Source organism: Hyla sarda, chromosome 10 (genome assembly GCF_029499605.1).
Source record: "Hyla sarda isolate aHylSar1 chromosome 10, aHylSar1.hap1, whole genome shotgun sequence".
In the NCBI taxonomy this organism is placed as follows: domain Eukaryota; kingdom Metazoa; phylum Chordata; class Amphibia; order Anura; family Hylidae; genus Hyla; species Hyla sarda.
This window is the reverse complement of record NC_079198.1, coordinates 141,674,895-141,696,477: the sequence shown is the minus strand read 5'-3', so window position 1 is coordinate 141,696,477 and position 21,583 is coordinate 141,674,895. Positions and strand designations below refer to the sequence as shown.

The 21,583-nt window shown below is 41.4% G+C and overlaps 1 protein-coding gene across 14 annotated transcripts in view; it reads left to right on the top strand.

Moving 5' to 3' along the window:
• Window positions 1–21,583, top strand: part of KCNAB2 (potassium voltage-gated channel subfamily A regulatory beta subunit 2) — a 210,898-nt gene that overhangs the window by 69,124 nt on the left and 120,191 nt on the right. For 9 of the 14 annotated variants that reach the window (XM_056544493.1, XM_056544500.1, XM_056544491.1 and 6 more), the window contains exons 2-3: window positions 12,996–13,121; window positions 19,171–19,212. In XM_056544493.1, coding sequence (XP_056400468.1) covers window positions 13,045–13,121; window positions 19,171–19,212 — 119 coding nt within the window. In that variant the 5' untranslated portion in view covers window positions 12,996–13,044. Of the gene's footprint in view, window positions 1–2,784; window positions 2,803–12,995; window positions 13,122–19,170; window positions 19,213–21,583 lie in introns of those variants that run through there. The other 5 variants (XM_056544503.1, XM_056544502.1, XM_056544504.1 and 2 more) reach the window with 2 other exon arrangements.

The window sequence follows — 21,583 nt, the reverse complement described above, 5'->3', positions numbered from 1 at the left end:
TTATGTTTCTTACCCCACTATATACCACCCTTATGTTTCTTACCCCACTATATACCACCCTTATGTTTCTTACCCCACTATATACCACCCTTATGTTTCTTACCCCACTATATACCACCCTTCTGTCCAGATATACAGGATTTTCTCAGGAGACCAGCTATAATGGTAATAGACGGAGCAATTACATGAAGTGCTAAGTCAGTGAAGAAATGTGCTGTGTACAAGGTGCCAATCCCATTGTGCCCACTCCGCCGCATCAGCTTGGCAGAGTACACGGTGCTGCGTACGGCAAACATCACTTTCTAGTAAATTCTTAGGTGGCTTTCTAATGCGTCTAACATTTAAACAAACCTCAGTGACGCCCCAGAAGTTTTTTATGGCTCTGGGTCCAGGTGCTGAGACCCCCACTGACCGCTGGAATGAAGGGACAGAAGCGTGCGGCGGCGGCGGCATTCACTGTTCACGTCTATAGTGAGCTGTATATGGAATTACAATGGAAGTCTATGGAACGTCAAGGTCCTAGCAAAAGCCCGGGCTCCTTGGGATGTGCCACCTTCTAGAGATGGGAAGTGGTCTGTGGTCACCACCTGCAGAACCACTCCATTATTGGAGGTGTCTTGCTAATTGCCTATAATTTCCACCTGTTGTCTGTTCCATGTGAAATTGATTGTCAATCAGTGTTCTTCCTGAGTGGACAGTGGGATCTCACACAAGTGTCAGGGACTTGGAGTGGTTGTTCTGGTTCCTAGTGATGGTTCTGGCTCCTAGTGATGGTTCTGGTTCCTAGTGGTGGTTCTGGCTCCTACTGATGGTTCTGGTTCCTGGTGATGGTTCTGGCTCCTAGTGATGGTTCTGGCTCCTAGTGATGGTTCTGGCTCCTAGTGATGGGTCTGGCTCCTAGTGGTGGTTCTGGTTCCTAGTGATGGTTCTGGTTCCTAGTGGTGGTTCTGGCTCCTAGTGATGGTTCTGGCTCCTAGTGATGGTTCTGGCTCCTAGTGATGGTTCTGGCTCCTAGTGATGGGTCTGGCTCCTAGTGGTGGTTCTGGCTCTAGTGGTGGTTCTTGCTCCTAGTGGTGGTTCTGGTTCCTAGTGGTGGTTCTGGCTCCTAGTGGTGGTGGTTCTGGCTCCTAGTGGTGGTGGTTCTGGCTCCTAGTGGTGGTTCTGGTTCCTAGTGGTGGTTCTGGTTCCTAGTGGTGGTTCTGGTTCCTAGTGATGGTTCTGGTTCCTAGTGATGGTTCTGGCTCCTCGTGTTGGTTCTGGTTCCTAGTGGTGGTTCTGGTTCCTAGTGGTGGTTCTGGTTCCTAGTGATGGTTCTGGTTCCTAGTGGTGGTTCTGGTTCCTAGTTGTGGTTCTTGCTCCTAGTGGTGGTTCTGGTTCCTAGTGGTGGTTCTGGCTCCTAGTGATGGTTCTGGTTCCTAGTGGTGGTTCTGGCTCCTAGTGGTGGTTCTGGCTCCTAGTGGTGGTTCTGGTTCCTAGTGGTGGTTCTGGTTCCTAGTGGTGGTTCTGGTTCCTAGTGGTGGTTCTGGTTCCTAGTGGTGGTTCTGGTTCCTAGTGATGGTTCTGGCTCCTAGTGATGGTTCTGGCTCCTAGTGGTGGTTCTGGCTCCTAGTGGTGGTTCTGGCTCCTAGTGGTGGTTCTGGCTCCTAGTGTTGGTTCTGGTTCCTAGTGGTGGTTCTGGCTCCTAGTGGTGGTTCTGGTTCCTAGTGGTGGTTCTGGTTCCTAGTGATGGTTCTGGTTCCTAGTGGTGGTTCTGGTTCCTAGTGGTGGTTCTGGTTCCTAGTGATGGTTCTGGTTCCTAGTGGTGGTTCTGGTTCCTAGTGGTGGTTCTGGTTCCTAGTGGTGGTTCTGGTTCCTAGTGGTGGTTCTGGCTCCTAGTGATGGTTCTTGCTCCTAGTGATGGTTCTGGCTCCTAGTGGAGGTTCTGGTTCCTAGTGATGGTTCTTGCTCCTAGTGGTGGTTCTTGCACCTAGTGATGGTTCTGGTTCCTAGTGGTGGTTCTGGTTCCTAGTGGTGGTTCTGGCTCCTAGTGGTGGTTCTGGTTCCTAGTGGTGGTTCTGGTTCCTGGTGGTGGTTCTGGTTCCTGGTGATGGTTCTGGTTCCTGGTGATGGTTCTGGTTCCTGGTGGTGGTTCTGGTTCCTGGTGGTGGTTCTGGTTCCTGGTGGTGGTTCTGGTTCCTGGTGATGGTTCTGGTTCCTGGTGATGGTTCTGGTTCCTGGTGGTGGTTCTGGTTCCTGGTGATGGTTCTGGTTCCTAGTGTTGGTTCTGGTTCCTGGTGATGGTTCTGGTTCCTGGTGATGGTTCCCGCTCCCATTCGTAGTTGACTTTCCTGTACACTTTTATGTCTCTGCCTCGAGTCTTTGGGCCACATCACCCTCTGTGACTCTTCTAAACTTCTCGCCCGATCTCCTTCCCTTTTGGCTACGACAAGTATCTCGTACAACAAATTAGTGAACAATGTCGGTGGAAATCAACACTTTGTAATTAGTGAGAAAATAACCCTTTCCTCTTTATAGCTTCGGCCTTTGTTGTGTTGTTTGAGGACAAAGCTGAACTAGGATCGGGGCCTCAGATTACGTTATAAAACACTTACGGATTAAGTAGCACCCCGCCAGCGCCCATTGTCCTCTACATCTCAACAAGACCTTTTTTCTAACCAGTGGCTGAAAGAAAAGCTGCTGAAATTTACACTCTCCCCATGGCGGAGGGCGCGGATCCGATCCCGTCAGCGCAGTCACCTTCACAGCAGACAACACCGCAGGTTCGCTCAGAGAAGACGGAAATCTGGCGCGGTCTCCTGTCTGGTAAGTGACATAAGAAAATCCTCTCCGCTCCTTCATGAAATCTTCTCACATCAAAGAGCTGAGATACCGATGATACCAGCGCACCGCGTCCTTCACAGCTTTATTTACAATTGCGGAATGTATTGTTCTTGGTTTATCTATCGTTTACTATAACTGAGACCAAGGAGGCGATGATCAGAATTATTACTGTATCTTATAGATCTCTGTAGCCTAAATATAATATCATGACAAATAGATAGATAGATAGATAGATATGAGATAGATAGATAGATATGAGATAGATAGATAGATATGAGATAGATAGATATGGAATAGATAGATATAAGATAGATATGAGATAGATAGATATGAGATACATAGATATGAGATAGATAGATATGAGATAGATAGATATGAGATAGATAGATATGAGATAGATATGAGATAGATAGATAGATATGAGATAGATAGATAGATATGAGATAGATAGATAGATATGAGATAGATAGATAGATATGAGATAGATAGATAGATAGATATGAGATAGATAGATAGATATGAGATAGATAGATATGAGATAGATAGATAGATAGATATGAGATAGATAGATATGAGATAAATAGATAGATAGATATGAGATAAATAGATATGAGATAGATAGATATGAGATAGATAGATATGAGATAGATAGATATGAGATAGATAGATATGAGATAGATAGATATGAGATAGATAGATAGATATGAGATAGATAGATAGATAGATATGAGATAGATAGATAGATAGATATGAGATAGATAGATAGATAGATATGAGATAGATAGATAGATAGATATGAGATAGATAGATAGATAGATATGAGATAGATAGATAGATAGATAGATATGAGATAGATAGATAGATAGATATAGATATGAGATAGATAGATAGATATGAGATAAATAGATATATAGATAGATATGAGATAGATAGATAGATAAATAGATAAATTGATGTGAGATAGATAGATAGATAAATATGAGATAGACAGACATATATATATATATATATATACACACATACAAATACAGTACATACACATATAAAAGGAGATTTTTCGAACCTTGTGCAATCAGATTACTGCTTTAATTTTTAAGAGGCCTTTTTAAAAATGAATGCTGGAATCTAATTGGTTGCTGCTCTATCTCATATTTATCTATTTCATTTCTAGCTATCTATCTCATATCTATCTATCTATCTCATATTTATCTATCTCATATCTATCTCATATCTATCTATCTATCTATCTCATATCTATCTACCTCATATCTAATATCTATCTATCTCATATCTATCTATATGTCTCATATATATCTATCTATCTCATATCTGTCTATCTATCTCACATCTATTTATCTATCTCATATCTATCTATCTCCTATTTATCTATCTCATATCTATCTATCTCCTATTTATCTATCTCATATCTATCTATCTCATATCTATCTATATGTCTCATATATATCTATCTATCTCATATCTGTCTATCTATCTCACATCTATTTATCTATCTCATATCTATCTATCTCCTATTTATCTATCTCATATCTATCTATCTCCTATTTATCTATCTCATATCTATCTATCTCATATCTATCTATCTCATATCTATCTATCTCATATCTATCTATCTATCTATATATCTCATATCTATCTATCTCATATCTATCTATCTATCTATCTATCCATATATCTCATATCTATCTATCTATCTATCTCATATCTATCTCATATCTATCTATCTCATATCTATCTATCTATCTCATATCTATCTATCTCTTATCTATCTATCTATCTCATATCTATCTATCTATCTATCTCATATCTATCTATCTCATATCTATCTATCAATCTAACGATCTCATATCAATCTATCTTATTTACTTTGAATATCTGACATTAGACAGATCAGGTTACATCCTGCCCATAGAAGTCTATGGAGATTGAAAGAGGGAGAGGAGGAGGGGGAACAGCTGAAGAAAGATAGAAGCATGCAACGGTAACACTCATTATTAAAGGGGTTCTCCGGTGGAAAACTTTTTTTTTTTTTTTAATCAACTGGTGCCAAAAAGTTAAACAGATTCTATTTTAAAATCTTAATCCTTCCAGTACTTATCAGCTGCTGTATGCTCCACAGGAAGTTGTGTAGATCTTTCCAGTCTGATCACAGTGCTTTCTGCTGCCACCTCTGTCCATGTAAGGAACTGTCCGGAGTAGAAGCAAATCCCCATAGCAAACCTCTCCTGCCCTGGACAGTTCCTGACATGGACAGAGGTGGCAGCAGAGAGCACCGTGATCAGACGTGACAGAAGTACACAATTTCCTCCTTATTATACAGCAACTGATAAGTACTGGAAGGATTAAGATTTTTAAATAGAAGTAATTTACAAATCTGTTTTAACTTTTTGGTACCAATTGATTTTATAGAATTTGTTTTCCACCGGAGTACCCCTTTTTAACTTTGAAAACTTTGAAACATTTTTGGATTTTGATACAGATTTGTTGCAGAGATGTGAAGAATTATCTACTGTAGATTTATGCAACACAAAAATACAAAATGTTTTTTTTTTTTCTGCTATTGAAATTTTGCAGAAAATGAACTTTCTGCAGATTTTTTATTCCGCTCTGTTGGTTTTTCAGATTTTGTTTTTTTTTCCTGCAACATCTAAACTATTTGAATATTTAGTACAAAGCTGTGACAGAACAATTGGCTGCAAATATCCGCTGCGGACCGTCCGCAATGTCTGACTGCAGTGAAATCCGCAGCGAGTGTAAATGCGGCCGAAGCTGCGGCTCAGGAGTTTCGACCTCTCCTTTTACTGCAGTGTTCTGCGCGCTGCCTCCCTCTTGTGGACACAGAGAGATGTTGTAACTGCAAAGTGAGGAAAGTTCCTTAATTCCCCAATCTATTACAGCGGTCCCTCAAGTTACAATATGAATTGGTTCCAGGACGACGATTGTATGTTGAAACCATTGTATGTTGAGACCAGAACTCTATGGAAACCTGGTAATTTGTTCTGAAGCCACCAAAATGTCATCCAAAAAAATAGGAAAAAGTGAGAATAAAAAAAAAAAATAAGTAGATAACTAATATAGATAAATCAAGTCCTTACATATAGAAGTAAGGAAGATCTGCTGGGAGCTGTAATCACTGTCTATGTCAGTGTTTCCCAGGCAGGGAGCCTCCAGCTGTTGCAAAACTACAACTCCCAGCATGCTGAGAGTTGTAGTTTTGCAACAGCTGGGGGCACCCTGCTTGGGAAACACTGGTCTATGTAGAGGACAGGAGCTTCTTCAGGGTCCTGTACAGTACATGAAATGTCCTAAAAAAAAAGTAACATGGAGCCGCCCTCACCTGGTGTCCAAAGGAGCAGGTAACCCTGGTACAGGTAAAGAGTACAGAACATGTAATACAACCCAATACTGTAGGGGGCGCTACCAGACACCAGTCAGTGCATACACTTCAGTAATACAGGTAAAGAGTACAGAACATGTATTACCTCCCTGTACTGTAGGGGGGCGCTACCAGACACCAGTCAGTGCATGCACTTCAGTAATACAGGTAAAGAGTACAGAACATGTAATACCGCCCTGTACTGTAGGGGGCGCTACCAGACACCAGTCAGTGCATACATTTCAGTAATACAGGTAAAGAGTACAGAACATGTAATACCTCCCTGTACTGTAGGGGACGCTACCAGACACCAGTCAGTGTATACACTTCAGTAATACAGGTAAAGAGTACAGAACATGTAATACCTCCCTGTACTGTAGGGGGTGCTACCAGAAACCAGTCAGTGCATACACTTCAGTAATACAGGTAAAGAGTACAGACCATGTAATACCTCCCTGTACTGTAGGGGGCGCTACCAGACACCAGTCAGTGCATACACTTCAGTAATACAGGTAAAGAGTACAGACCATGTAATACCTCCCTGTACTGTAGGGGGCGCTACCAGACACCAGTCAGTGCATACACTTCAGTAATACAGGTGTTTTACCAGTAAATTGCCCATTCTGATTGGTTGGTTCTTCCGGCCATTGACACGTTTCACAGATCTGGATTATGTTCGTAGCATTGTATGTTGAGTCTGGTTTCAAGTTACAATGGTCCAGAAAAGACCATTGTATGTTGACACTATTGTATGTTGAGGCCATTGTAAGTTGACGGATCACGGTACTTCCTATTCCAATACTGTAGGAGCGCCATATCATACCATGGAGGCCACATACTCCTCTGTATTACATATCATACAATGGAGGCCACATACTCCTCTGTATTACATATCATACAATGGAGGCCACATACTCCTCTGTATTACATATCATACAATGGAGGCCACATACCCCTCTGTATTACATATCATACAATGGAGGCCACATACCCCTCTGTATTACATATCATACAATGGAGGCCACATACCCCTCTGTATTACATATCATACAATGGAGGCCACATACCCCTCTGTATTACATATCATACAATGGAGGCCACATACCCCTCTGTATTACATATCATACAATGGAGGCCACATACCCCTCTGTATTACATATCATACAATGGAGGCCACATACTCCTCTGTATTACATATCATACAATGGAGGCCACATACCCCTCTGTATTACATATCATACAATGGAGGCCACAAACCCCTCTGTATTACATATCATGCAATGGAGGCCACATACCCCTCTGTATTACATATCATACAATGGAGGCCACATACCCCTCTGTATTACATATCATACAATGGAGGCCACATACCCCTCTGTATTACATATCATACAATGGAGGCCACAAACCCCTCTGTATTACATATCATACAATGGAGGCCACATACTCCTCTGTATTACATATCATACAATGGAGGCCACATACCCCTCTGTATTACATATCATACAATGGAGGCCACATACCCCTCTGTATTACATATCATACAATGGAGGCCACATACCCCTCTGTATTACATATCATACAATGGAGGCCACATACCCCTCTGTATTACATATCATACAATGGAGGCCACATACCCCTCTGTATTACATATCATACCATGGAGGCCACATACTCCTCTGTATTACATATCATACAATGGAGGCCACATACCCCTCTGTATTACATATCATACAATGGAGGCCACAAACCCCTCTGTATTACATATCATGCAATGGAGGCCACATACCCCTCTGTATTACATATCATACAATGGAGGCCACATACCCCTCTGTATTACATATCATACAATGGAGGCCACATACCCCTCTGTATTACATATCATACAATGGAGGCCACAAACCCCTCTGTATTACATATCATGCAATGGAGGCCACATACCCCTCTGTATTACATATCATACAATGGAGGCCACATACCCCTCTGTATTACATATCATACAATGGAGGCCACATACCCCTCTGTATTACATATCATACAATGGAGGCCACAAACCCCTCTGTATTACATATCATACAATGGAGGCCACATACCCCTCTGTATTACATATCATACCATGGAGGCCACATACCCCTCTGTATTACATATCATGCAATGGAGGCCACATACTCCTCTGTATTACATATCATACAATGGAGGCCACATACCCCTCTGTATTACATATCATACAATGGAGGCCACATACCCCTCTGTATTACATATCATACAATGAAGGCCACATACCCCTCTGTATTACATATCATACAATGGAGGCCACATACCCCTCTGTATTACATATCATACAATGAAGGCCACATACCCCTCTGTATTACATATCATACCATGGAGGCCACATACTCCTATGTATTACATATCATACAATGGAGGCCACATACCCCTCTGTATTACATATCATACCATGGAGGCCACATTCTCCTCTGTATTACATATCATACAATGGAGGCCACATACCCCTCTGTATTACATATCATACAATGGAGGCCACATACCCCTCTGTATTACATATCATACAATGGAGGCCACATACCCCTCTGTATTACATATCATACAGTGGAGGCCACAAACCCCTCTGTATTACATATCATACAATGGAGGCCACATACCCCTCTGTATTACATATCATACAATGGAGGCCACATACCCCTCTGTATTACATATCATACAATGGAGGCCACATACCCCTCTGTATTACATATCATACAATGGAGGCCACATACCCCTCTGTATTACATATCATACAATGGAGGCCACATACCCCTCTGTATTACATATCATACAATGGAGGCCGCATACCCCTCTGTATTTCACACCATTTCTTATACGGGGGTAATGTGGTTCTGTAATTGGACATAAAGGAAATTACAGATTGACAAAGTTTATATTGTTTTGAATGTATCCATTATGATTACAATTAGAGAATCTGTCACTTTAACCCAGCGTTTCCCAACCAGGGTGTCTCCAGCTGTTGCAAAATGACAACTCCCAGCCAAAGGCTGTCCATGCATGCTGGGAGTTGTAGTTTTGCAACAGTCGGAAGCACACTGGTTGGGAAACACTGAACTACAGAGCTGTTTTTTTTGTTTGATCCCCGATGATGATCTGTTGTTTTTATTGCTGATTTATTATTTTTATATGTTTGATAACTGGGCACCTGACAAATCTGTTGTGTGCCAGGACTATATATTTTATTATTATTATTATCATCATATTCAGAAACAGCTTCACTTCCTTTGTGTTTTGCACATTTTCCCCTTATGTGCTTTGAGCACTTCACCTCCGACATGTTTTGCAGACTTCACCCCCTATGTGTTTTGCTCACTCCACCCTCTACATATTTCGAACACTCCACGTCCTGATGTGTTTTGCACGCTTCACCCCCTACATATTTGCTTGATTCACCCCCTACATGTTTTGCACACTTGACCCGACATGTTTTTCAGACTTCACCCCCTATGTGTTTCGAACACTTCACCATCTACATATTTTGAACATTTCACTCCCTGACGTGTTTTTCATACTCACGTACGTGTTTTGCACCCGTCACACCCTATGTACCCTTTGCACATATTTTTCACACTTGACCCGACATGTTTTGCAGACTTCACCCCTATGTGCTTTGAAAACTTCACCCCTGACATGTTTTGCTCACTTAACCCTCTACATATTTTGAGCACTTCACTCCCTGACATGTTTTGCACACTTCACCCCTCACGTACGTGATTTGCACACTTCACCCCCTACATGTTTTGCAGGCATCACCCCCTACATGTTTTGCTTACTTCACCCTCTACATATTTTGAACACTTCATTCCCTGAGGTGTTTTGCACACTTCACCCCTCACTTACATGTTTTGCTCTCTTCACCCCTTATGTATGTTTTTTGCACACTTCACCCCTCACGTACATGTTTTGCTCTCTTCACCCCTCACGTACGTGTTTTGCACGCTTCACCCCCCCATGTACATCTTTTGCATTCTTCACCCCCTACATGTTTTGCTCACTTCACCCTCTACATATTTTGAACACTTCACCTCTACATATTTTGAGCACTTCACTCCTTAACATGTTTTGCACACTTCATCCCCTACGTATCTTTCACACTTCACCTCTACATGTTTTGAGCACTTAACTCCCTAACGTGTTTTGCACACTTCACCCCTCACGTAGGTGATTTGCACACTTCACACCCTACATGTTTTGCAGGCATCATCCCCTACATGTTTTGCTTACTTCACCCCCTACATATTTTGAACACTTCACTCCCTGTCTTATTTTGCACACGTCACCCCCCACGTACGTCTTTTGCATGCTTCACCCCCTACATGTTTTGCTCACTTCACCCTCTACATATTTTGAACACTTCACCTCTACATATTTTGAGCACTTCACTCCCTAACGTGTTTTGCACACTTCATCCCCTAAGTATCTTTCACACTTGACCCGACATATTTTGCACCCTTTACTCCCTACGTGTTTTGCACACCTAACCCCTGAGGGGTTTTGCACACTTCACCTTGCACAAATGTAATTTCCTCTCGCCCTCTATCACCCATTGATCTGTCATTGTCTGTAGAATCTTGTCAGCTTTAGCATCTACCACACTGGCCCAGATTTTCTAAGATTCTCCGTTTTTTACAATCCCGCTACATTAGGATTATAATTTCTTATCCCGCTCGATTTATTATCCTCTTATTTCCGCTTAGTGTATTCTTCACATTAGACTTTGTGCCCCTATTTGTGCCGATCACTTCACTAATGTGATGACGGCCCAATGTGCGAACACCAGCCTAAATTTACTAAACTAAAAGACGCCATTTTTTTATTGTTTTGTATTTTTAGGATGTTTTTTTTTTTTGTGTGTTTCCCAAATGATTTATCAAGTGTTTGCGCACTTAAAAAAAACTACTAGATAGAGTAAACAGCAAGTAGCCTTTCAGTAAATGTGATAGAATGTGTAGTAGAACCCTAATGCAATGTTTTCTAAACAGTGTGCCTCCAGCTGTTGCAAAACTACAACTCCCAGCATGCCCGGACAGCCGTTGGCTGTCCGGGCATGCTGGGATTTGTAGTTTTGCAACATCTGGAGGTCCACAGTTTGGAAACTGATTACAATTATGGCAAGCAAAAAAAACAAAAAAAATAAGTAAAAAAATAAATATTTGGGAAATGTGCCGGCGTAGACTTCTGCTATACGTCACGCCAATTGTTTGGTAATAAATTCTAGTAATTGTGTTGGGGCCTGGTCTGTTATTTTGGAACAGTGCTGACAAAGGCGAAAAAAACGTAACTGAAGAAAATATTTGAGCAAAACCAGCCTTGCGCAAAAGTTTGAGACTTTCGGGCATGCTGGGGAGTTGTTGTTTTGCAACAGCTGGAGGCACACTGTTTGGAAAACACTGCCGTAGTGCATAGGGGTTTTCAAACCCCCAACAATTTTAGAAAATTTTAGAAAAAATTGAAAGTCTCCGGAAAAATTGAAACTTGCAGAGTGGAGAAGTTTTACAAATACGAAATGTTACACTGGAAACATAAAATGCAGTGTATGTAGGTCGATGTTTAATGGTAGATAGAAAAGTAAAGCTTAAAGGGGAACTCCGGTGAAAAACAATTTTTTTTAAATCAACTGGTGCCAAAAAGTTATAAAGATTTGTAAATGACTTCTATGTAACAATCTTAATCCTTCCAGTACTTATCAGCTGCTGTATGCTCCACAGGAAGTTGTTTGGTTCTTTCCAGTCTGACCACAGTGCTCTCTGCTGACACCTCTGTCTGTGTCAGGAACTGTCCAGAGCAGGAACAAATCCCCATAGCAAACCTCTCCTGCTCTGGACAGTTCCTGACATGGACAGAGGTGTCAGCAGAGAGCACTGTGGTCAGACAGAAAGGAAATTCAAAAAAAGAATTTTCTATGTAGTATACAGCAGCTAATAAGTACTGGAAGGATTAAGATTTTTTAATAGAAGTAATTTACAAATCTGTTAAACTTTTTGGCACCAGTTGATTTGAAAAAAAATAAAAGAAAAAAAATTGCTTTTCACCGGAGTACCCGTTTAATCAGTAAATAATAAACGAAATTTGCTTTTTAAATTTTTATTTTGCAACAAAATAGCTTGAGGTGTAACATCGGTGCTCTCCTTTAAAAAATATAAATAATAAAAAATAAATCAATTGAAAAAAAGCAAAAACACAAAATATATGAAGTCTAATCCGATCCATTCTCTGAACTCTGTCGTCTTTTATTATTTAGTAAATAAACTAATTATTTATCATTATAAAAGAACAGATTCCTCATTCCAATTTTTTTTTTTTTTGTTAAATCTTTAAAACAACAAAGAAAAAATACAAACAAATAATGTTATTGGGAACTATTTTTTCCCCAATTTTTCCCAGGCCTTCCCATCTTTAGCCGCCATGCGGTTCTATTGCGTCATAATGAGACAATTTGTTGGAAAAACTGTAGGAAACCCCTTAGTAAATATCTGGGGACAGAGAATAACCCCAGAGGACGAGCCGCCATTTAGAGTTTCTTCTGCTTTGTGGATCTCAAAATTGGGAAAAACCTGACAGAAACAAAAAACTAAGAAACAAATAAAAAGTGTCGTCTTTCAGTTTAGTAAATCTGAATTATATTTATATCGTAGGATTCTGATACTTTTCGCTCTTTGTTTTCTTCTTTCTTGCTCTGAGTTCTGACCCAAAATTTCCGTATTTTCTGTCGTAGATTGTAGACGGCGAGCAGCGCGTTGAGCTCAGCCCCCGAAGCTGGCTCCATGTATCCGGAATCCACCACAGACTCCCCCGCTAGACTATCACTGCGTCAGACTGGCTCTCCAGGAATGATTTACAGGTAAGTGCTGCCTCCCTTTACTATCGGGTACCGTTCACACTGCGGCAATTCAGCGCGGATTCCGTTTATGGCAGCCTCCTGCCCTTTAAATGGGATTCTGCTGCTCAGTTCACTTGGCGCAATTTTTTTTGCAGAAAAGTTCTGCCATGGATCTGCGTTCCGCCGAAAGAATGAGCATGTTTGTTCTTTCGACGGAATCTACACGCTAAGTCCCAATAAGGTTAAGGTCACACGCTACTCACCGCCCATAGAGTCAGCCTCCTACTTTTCCCGAGTGTCCTGGTTTGTCTGCTCGTAGTAGCCATCCGCCGCTACGAGCAGACACAAACTGAGCTGTGAATCGCGCATGCGCAGCACACTCACAGACATCACGGCCGCTCGGCATAGCAGAGGGAGCGACAGCGATGTCTGAGTACACTGCGCATGCGCACACGTGACTTGCAGCTCAATCTGTGTCTTCTTGCAGCGGCGGATTGCTGCTAGGAGCGGATAAACCAGGACACTCGGGCAAAATAGGAGACTGATTCTAGGGACGGTCATTAGGGCGTCACATATGCTGCGGATGCACGACGTCTAGAGTATCCCTTAAAGGCGTACTTTACTGCCCTAGTGTTCAGAAAATTTTGTTCCGAACGCTGGGTGCAGGCTGCGGGGGTTGTGAATTCCCTGCCACGCCCCCTTGTGATGTCACGTCACACCCCCTCAATTCAAGTCTATGGGAGGGGGTGTGACTGGCACGCCCCCTCCCATAGACTTGCATTGAGGGGGCATGGAGTGACATCACAAGGGGCGGTACTGTGATGTCTTGACCCCTGCAGCCCGCACCCAGCGTTCGGAACAAAATGTTCTGAACACTAGGGCAGTGGAATACCCCTTGAGGGGAACGAAAGTAAATAAAAACTTATCCCCTATCCTGTGGATGTTGCTGATTACAGGGGTCCAACCCTCTCACGATCAGCTATGTATTCCCAATCCACAGGACAGGAAGTTTGTAAATACTGGAGTCCCCTTTAATAACTGGGACTTTGAATTCAAACGCTTTATTTCTGCCTCAACCCAATAGAAATTACAGAAATTCTCCAGTGTGAACTGACCCTTATACTTTATTATTGATGAGTTCCCCCAGTTTTATTATTCTTTTCTGTGGTTATTTTTATATACTTATTATATTGACATATTGTTGTCTGGAGTCCGCTAAACTGGGAGATGTTTGTACGGACAGAGTTCTTCTCTGGAGCCTAAATGTTCAGATTGCCGGGCTGGAGATTGCGGGGGGTCCCGGCAGTTGGACCCCTGAGATCAGACATCTAATCCCTTATCCTTTGCATAGACGATAAGATGTCTAGCAACTGAGTACCCCTTTAAGGACTAAGGACGTACCTGTACACCCTGAAACCTTAAGGGAAGCGGAGTAGAAGAAGAAGCCGGGTTCTTGGCACAGTCCACCAGTCAGAGAATGATGTGAATCTCACAGATAACTTTATTAATCATACATAACGCGTTTCGAGGCTTAGTTGCCTCTTCGTCAGATGTGTCGGCTTTTTCTTCTACTCCGCTTCAATGTTGCCACCGGCCAGGAGACGTCCACGCCGACACCGGGAGGCTGCACCACGTATACCTTATATGCCTGTATAGTGGTTGTGTCTGATACACAACCCAACAGGATGAGCAGACCTTTAAAGGGGTCCTCCGCCCCTATCCAAAGGATAGGGGATAAGATGTCCGATTGCGGGGTTCTCACGGTTGGGCACCCCACTATCTCCCTGCTGCACCCGGCGTTCTCTTAGAGCACTGGGTGCAGCGCCGGAGGCTCGTGGCTTCACAGTCGTGCCACGTTCGGGACGTCGCTACCACGCCCCCTCAATGCAAGTCTATGGGAGGGGGAGTGACAAAGTCACGCCCCCTCCCATAGACTTGCATTGAGGAGGCATGACCGTGACATCACGAGCCTCCGCATCGCCAGTCATCTGGCACAGAGCCAAGTTTGCTCCGTGCACCGGATGTCTGGGATGCCTCAGCCGAGATCGTGTGATCAGACATCTTATCCCCTATCCTTTTGGTTAGGGGATAAGATGTCTAGGGGCGGAGTACCCTTTTAAGGGGCTTACCCAGTTGTTCTCCTCTACTTTTATAGCTTTTATATACTGCCCTGTAGGAAACTCTGCTTTCTTTTTACTTTAGATATATTGCTGAATCCATAAAGGGGTACTCCGGTGGAAAAAACATTTTTAAATCAACTGGTGCCAGAAAGTTAAACAGCTTTGTAATTGACTTCTATTAAGAAATATTTACCCTTCCAGTACTTTTTAGCAGCTGTATGCTAGAGGAAATTATTTTCTTTTTTGTCTTGACCACAGTGCTCTCTGCTGACACCTGATGCCCGTATCAGGAACTGTCCAGAGCAGTATAGGTTTGCTATTGGGGATTTTCTCCTCCTCTGGACAGTTCCTGATACGGGCATCAGCAGAGAGCACTGTGGACAAGACAAAAAAGAAATTCAAAAAGAAAAGAATTTCCTCTGTAGTATACAGCTGCTAAAAAGTACTGGAAGGCTTAAGATTTTTTAATAAAGTCCTTTACAAATCTGTTTAACTTTCTGGCACCAGTTAATTAAAAAAAAATAAAAAATGTTTTCCACCATTAAAAGCGAGTGCAGCAGAGCAATGAGTGCGAGCCACTATCAGTAGCCAGACACTCACAGCTGATGACAGACAGGGGGCCATCCCATTTAACCCTTTAGGCACCGTGATTAATGCTGATCACGGCATCTAAAATGAAAGTAAAAGTTGCCGTTAGCTCAAGGGAGCTCACGAACCCCCGTGATGTAATAGTGGGGGTAGGATGAGCTAAAATGTGGGGGTCCCCTTACCTGCCGCCGATCTAATAATGTAGCCTGACTTTGCCAGGCTATATCAGCGGATCGCCGATCATACTGTATCATGCTATATTATAGGCGTAGCATTATACACTGAATGCAATCGAATGATTCTATATAAAAGTCCTCTATAGGGACTTAAAAAGTGTCAAATAACAAAAAATAAAAAATGTTTGTAAAACCCCTCCCCTAATAAAAAAAATAAACAAAATCTCCATTATTTTCCCATTTTACAAATGAAAAGAATTAACATATTTGGTATCCAAATAGAGATGAGCGAATTTACAGTAAATTCAATTCGTCGCGAACTTCTCGGCTCGGCAGTTGATGACTTTTCCTGCATAAATTAGTTCAGCTTTCAGGTGCTCCCGTGGGCTGGAAAAGGTGGATACAGTATTAGGAGACTCTTTCCTAGAACTGTATCCACCTTTTCCAGCCCACCGGAGCACCGGAAAGCTGAACTAATTTACGCAGGAAAAGTCATCAACTGCCGAGCTGAGAAGTTCGTGATGAATTGAATTTACTGTAAATTCGCTCATCTCTATTTCCAAACTTATAAAATATGATTTTTATGATCCCGCTCGGTAAATCTAAAATAAAATTACAAACACCAAAAATACTGATATTTAATCATATATCAGAAAAAATGTATAAAAAACTATCAAAAAGTCCCATCCAAAAAAAATGTTACCGTTAAAACTACAGATAACGGCACAAAAAAATTACCGTCATACATCCCTGTATACCGAAAAATAAAAAAGTTATAGGGGTCGGAAAAGGACAATTTTATGCATATAAATTTTGGTAAAACAAAGTTTGCATTTTTTTTTTAAAGCAGTAAAATAATAGAAAAACTATAAATTGAGGATCGTTTTTATGGCATCGACCTACGGTATAAAGAGAATTCATTACTTTACCATAAAGTGCCCTGCGTAAAAGCCGAACCCACCAAAAGTTATAAATGTCCGCCCACAAATAATAATTTTTTGGTTTTGTGGTACGTTTTATGGTAAAATGAAAGGTGTCATTACAAGGTACAGATGTTCACCCAAAAAGCCTCATATGGGTCTGTAGGTGAAAAAATAAGAGTTATGGATTTTATAAAGAGAGGAGGAAAAAACCAAAACGCAAAAATGAAAATGGGTTGTGTCCTTAAAGGGGTACTCCAGTGGAAAACTTTTTTTTTTTTTTTTTTTTTTAAATCAACTGGTGCCAGAAAGTTAAACAGATTTGTAAATTACTTAATCCTTCCAGTACATTTTAGGGGCTGTATACTACAGAGGAAGTTATTTTCTTTTTGGATTTCTCTGATGTCATGACCACAGTGTCTCTGCTGACCTCTGCTGTCCATTTTAGGAACTGTCCAGAGCAGCATAGGTTTTCTATGGGTATTTTCTCCTGCTCTGGACAGTTCCTAAAATGGACAGCAGAGGTCAGCAGAGAGCACTGTGCTAGTTATGTCAGAGAAATCCAAAAAGAAAAGAATTTCCTCTGTAGTATACAGCCCCTAAAATGTACTGGAAGGATTAAGATTTTTATATAGAAGTAATTTACAAATCTGTTTAACTTTCTGGCACCAGTTGATTTAAAAAAATAAAAATAAAAATAAAAAGTTTTCCATCGGAGTACCCCTTTAAAGGGAAATTATGCACCCACACCTGTTTTGTGGCATACAAAAGTCTCAAACTTTTGCATAAGGCCCAGTTTTGCTTATTCATTTGCTTCTGTTACGTTTTTCTGCTTTTGACAGAACCATCACAAAATAACACACATTTACTAGAATTTTTTACCAAAAAATGGTGATTTATAGCAGAAATCTACACCTGCACATCGATGACATAGGTTGCACCAAATTAAAAAATTGCTCAAATATTTATTTTTTTACTTGCTACAATTGTAATCAGTTTCTGAACTGTAGACCTACAGATGTTGCAAAACTACAATGTCCGGGCATGCTGGTAGTTTTGCAACAGCTGGAGGCACATTGGTTGGGAATCACTGCAGCAGAAGATAAATAAGAACATTCCTGTTCATTGACAGCAAGCATAGATCTTGAAAGTTTAAAGTGGTCATCCAGGAAAAACCTTTTTTTTTTTTTTTTTTTTTTTTTTTTTATATATCAACTTGCTCCAGAAAGTTAAACAGATTTGTTAATGACTTCTATAAAAAAAAATTCTTAATCCTTTCAGTACTTAAAAGCTGCTGACGTTGAGTTGTTCTTTTCTGTCTAAGTGCCCTCTGATGACACCTGTCTCGGTAACTGTCCAGAGTAGAAGCAAATCCCCATAGCAAACCTCTTCTACTCTGTGCAGTTCCCGAGACAAGCAGAGATGTCAGCAGAGAGCACTGTTGTCAGAAAGAAAAGAACAACTCAACTTCAGCAGCTAATAATTATTGGAAGGATTAAGATTTTTTAATAGAAGTAATTTACAAATCTGTTTAACTTTCTGGAGCCAGTTGATATAAAAAAAAAAAAAAAAGGTTTTTCTGGAATACCCCTTTAATGGAGCTAAGGCACAAAGTTAAAGGGGTACTCCGGTTTTGAAAAATGTATCCACATGATAGGGCATACGTGTCTGATGGTGGGGGGTCTGACCGCTGCGCCCGGCTCTTCTTGTGCACAGAGTGAGAGTCGATGACCCCCTTGCATCTCAGACACTTACCCCCTATCCTGTGGATAGGGGGATATACTTTTCAAAACCGGAGTAGGCCTTTAAATTTAAGGTTGCAAAACTTTTTCTTTATACTTAACTTTTTCTAGGATTTCCCTTAGGATCGGCCATTAAGGATCCCGCCCCTGTGTCCTCCCAACCAGCAGCCCCCATCACTGCATTACTGACCCCATGACGCACTCCTCCGGAGTGACAGGGCTTTGGCGCACCTTTCCATCTGGCACATTGATGCCAATGGCTGTCCGGGCATGCTGGGAGTTGTAGTTCTGCAACTGCTGAAGGTACCCTGGTTGGGAAACACTGTTCTATTGAGTCAATGACACACACACCTCATCCCTCCTGGGTATGTCCATTTTTCCGTTTTGTCACTAGATGGCGCTATTACCCCATATATCCCAATATATAGGCCGCATGGTCCGTCGCCAGCGCTCACACTCCAGTATTGACAATTTGCAATGTGATGTGTGGAATCTTTCTCTCTTTTCCTTCATGCTTCCCAAAGTGCTCGATATGGGAGTCCCAAACGCCAACTTCAGTTTTACAGGTACCACGGACCCCGTGTGTTGTTGTTGTTGTTATTCCCTTATGTTTTCTATCTGTATCACTAATGCATGACTATAGGATTTAAAGGGACACTCCACTTTTGTAACCAGTGTATCTTATCGCACCAATGCATTTAGAATGCAAAAAGAAGCAACTCTGCAACTAGTCTTAGTTAAAATATATATATATATATAAACAAACAATAAATTAATGACTTACCGTTTAGTGTCTGCGTCTCCCATGCCACGCCTATGTGTCTCTATAGTGACAGAATGCAAAGAAAGCCTGCACTCACCGATCCGGCCACCGTATCGCAACGTTTGACCTACTTTTTGTTCACCTGGCAGAAGAACATGGGCAGGAATTAGGATGGAAGATAGTTCCAGACTACGCATAGCCTGTTTGTAGTCTGTTGCCATAGAGACATATAGGTCTGCATAGGAGCTGTGTGCAGAATACGGTAGGAGATTTTCAAAGAAAGATGTAGGCCAAGTTGCTTCTTTTCTCATTTTAGATACAATGCATCGATAAATAAAAATCTCTCGGGAGGGTGTACCGTCCCTTTAAATCCAGACATGAGCATTTCATGGTTTTTGTGGAATAATATAACTAAATTAAACACTGTTTTCTTCTTTGTCGCTGTGGTAAGTTTGACTTGTTTGCGTGATTTTTTAAATTTTTTAAATTTTTTTTTTTAACCCCTGACGTGGTGATAGAGGTAACAACTAAAATCTGTGTGAAAATTATTGATCATGGGGGGAGGGGGCAGATTCACCCCAAAGACGGTGAGGACCCTAATATGAGCGTCCTCTCTGCACCTACATTAGGTAGATTCTACAACAGTGTTTCCCAACCAGGGTGTCTCCAGCTGTTGCAAAACTACAATTCCCAGCATGCCCGGACAGCAAACGGCTGTCCGGGCATGCTGGGAATTGTAGTTTTGCAACAGCTGGAGGCACCCTGGTTGGGAAACACTGGTCTTCAGTAACTTGCATAGTTTTATAAGTCAGTGCTGCAGAGCTGAACATCGCACTGGAATTTGAGTCAACGTTGCGACCCCGGAGTCCTGCTTTGAGTTTTCTGGTCTCTATAGGACATATACAATGGTTTCTCCTCCTTCTCACATTCATTAAAGGGGTACTCTGGTGGAAAACTCTTTTATATATATATATATTTTTTTTTTAATCAACGGATGCCAGAAAGTTAAACAGATTTGCAAATTACTGCTATTAAAAAAATCTGACTGTACTCCTTCCAGTACTTAATAGCGGCTGTATACTACAGAGGAGATTCTTTTCTTTTGGGATTTCTTTTCTGTCACGACCACAGTGCTCCTTGCTGACTTTTACTTCACATGGGTAAAAAATATGGACAACAAGAAAGGAAAACAAAAACCTATACCGTATATACTCCAGCATAAGCCTAGTTTTTCAGCACGATTTTTCGTGCTGAAAACGCCCCCCTCGGCTTATACTCGAGTGAACAAAAAAAAAAACGTTTTTGGCTTTAGCTGTGAGGGGATGGTCCCGGCCGTCCATCTCCACCTGTCAATCCCTTATCAGTGGTCTTCAACCTGCGGACCTCCAGAGGTTGCAAAACTACAACTCCCATAATGCCCGGACAGCCAACGGCTGTACGCCATTGACCGTGTGGTTTAATTAACAATATATATTTATAATTCGGACATTTCCGCACGCGGCGATACCATATCTTATTTTTATTTACACTGTGTTTTTTTTTTTTTTTAATGGGAAAAGGGGGGTGATTCAAACTTTTAATAGGGAAGGGGTTAAATGATCTTTATTCACTTTTTTTTCACTTTTTTTTTTTTTTGCAGTGTTATAGCTCCCATAGGGACCTATTACACTGCACACACTGATCATTGTTATCCCATAGGGACCTATAACACTGCACACACTGATCATTGTTATCCCATAGGGACCTATAACACTGCACACACTGATCTCTTATACTGATCATTATTATCCCATAGGGACCTATAACACTGCACACACTGATCTCTTATACTGATCATTGTTATCCCATAGGGACCTATAACACTGCACACACTGATCTCTTATACTGATCATTGTTATCCCATAGGGACCTATAACACTGCACACACTGATCTCTTATACTGATCATTATTATCCCATAGGGACCTATAACTCTGCACACACTGATCTCTTATACTGATCATTGTTATCCCATAGGGACCTATAACACTGCACACACGGATCTCTTATACTGATCATTATTATCCCATAGGGACCTATAACACTGCACACACTGATCTCTTATACTGATCATTGTTATCCCATAGGGACCTATAACACTGCACACACTGATCTCTTATACTGATCATTGTTATC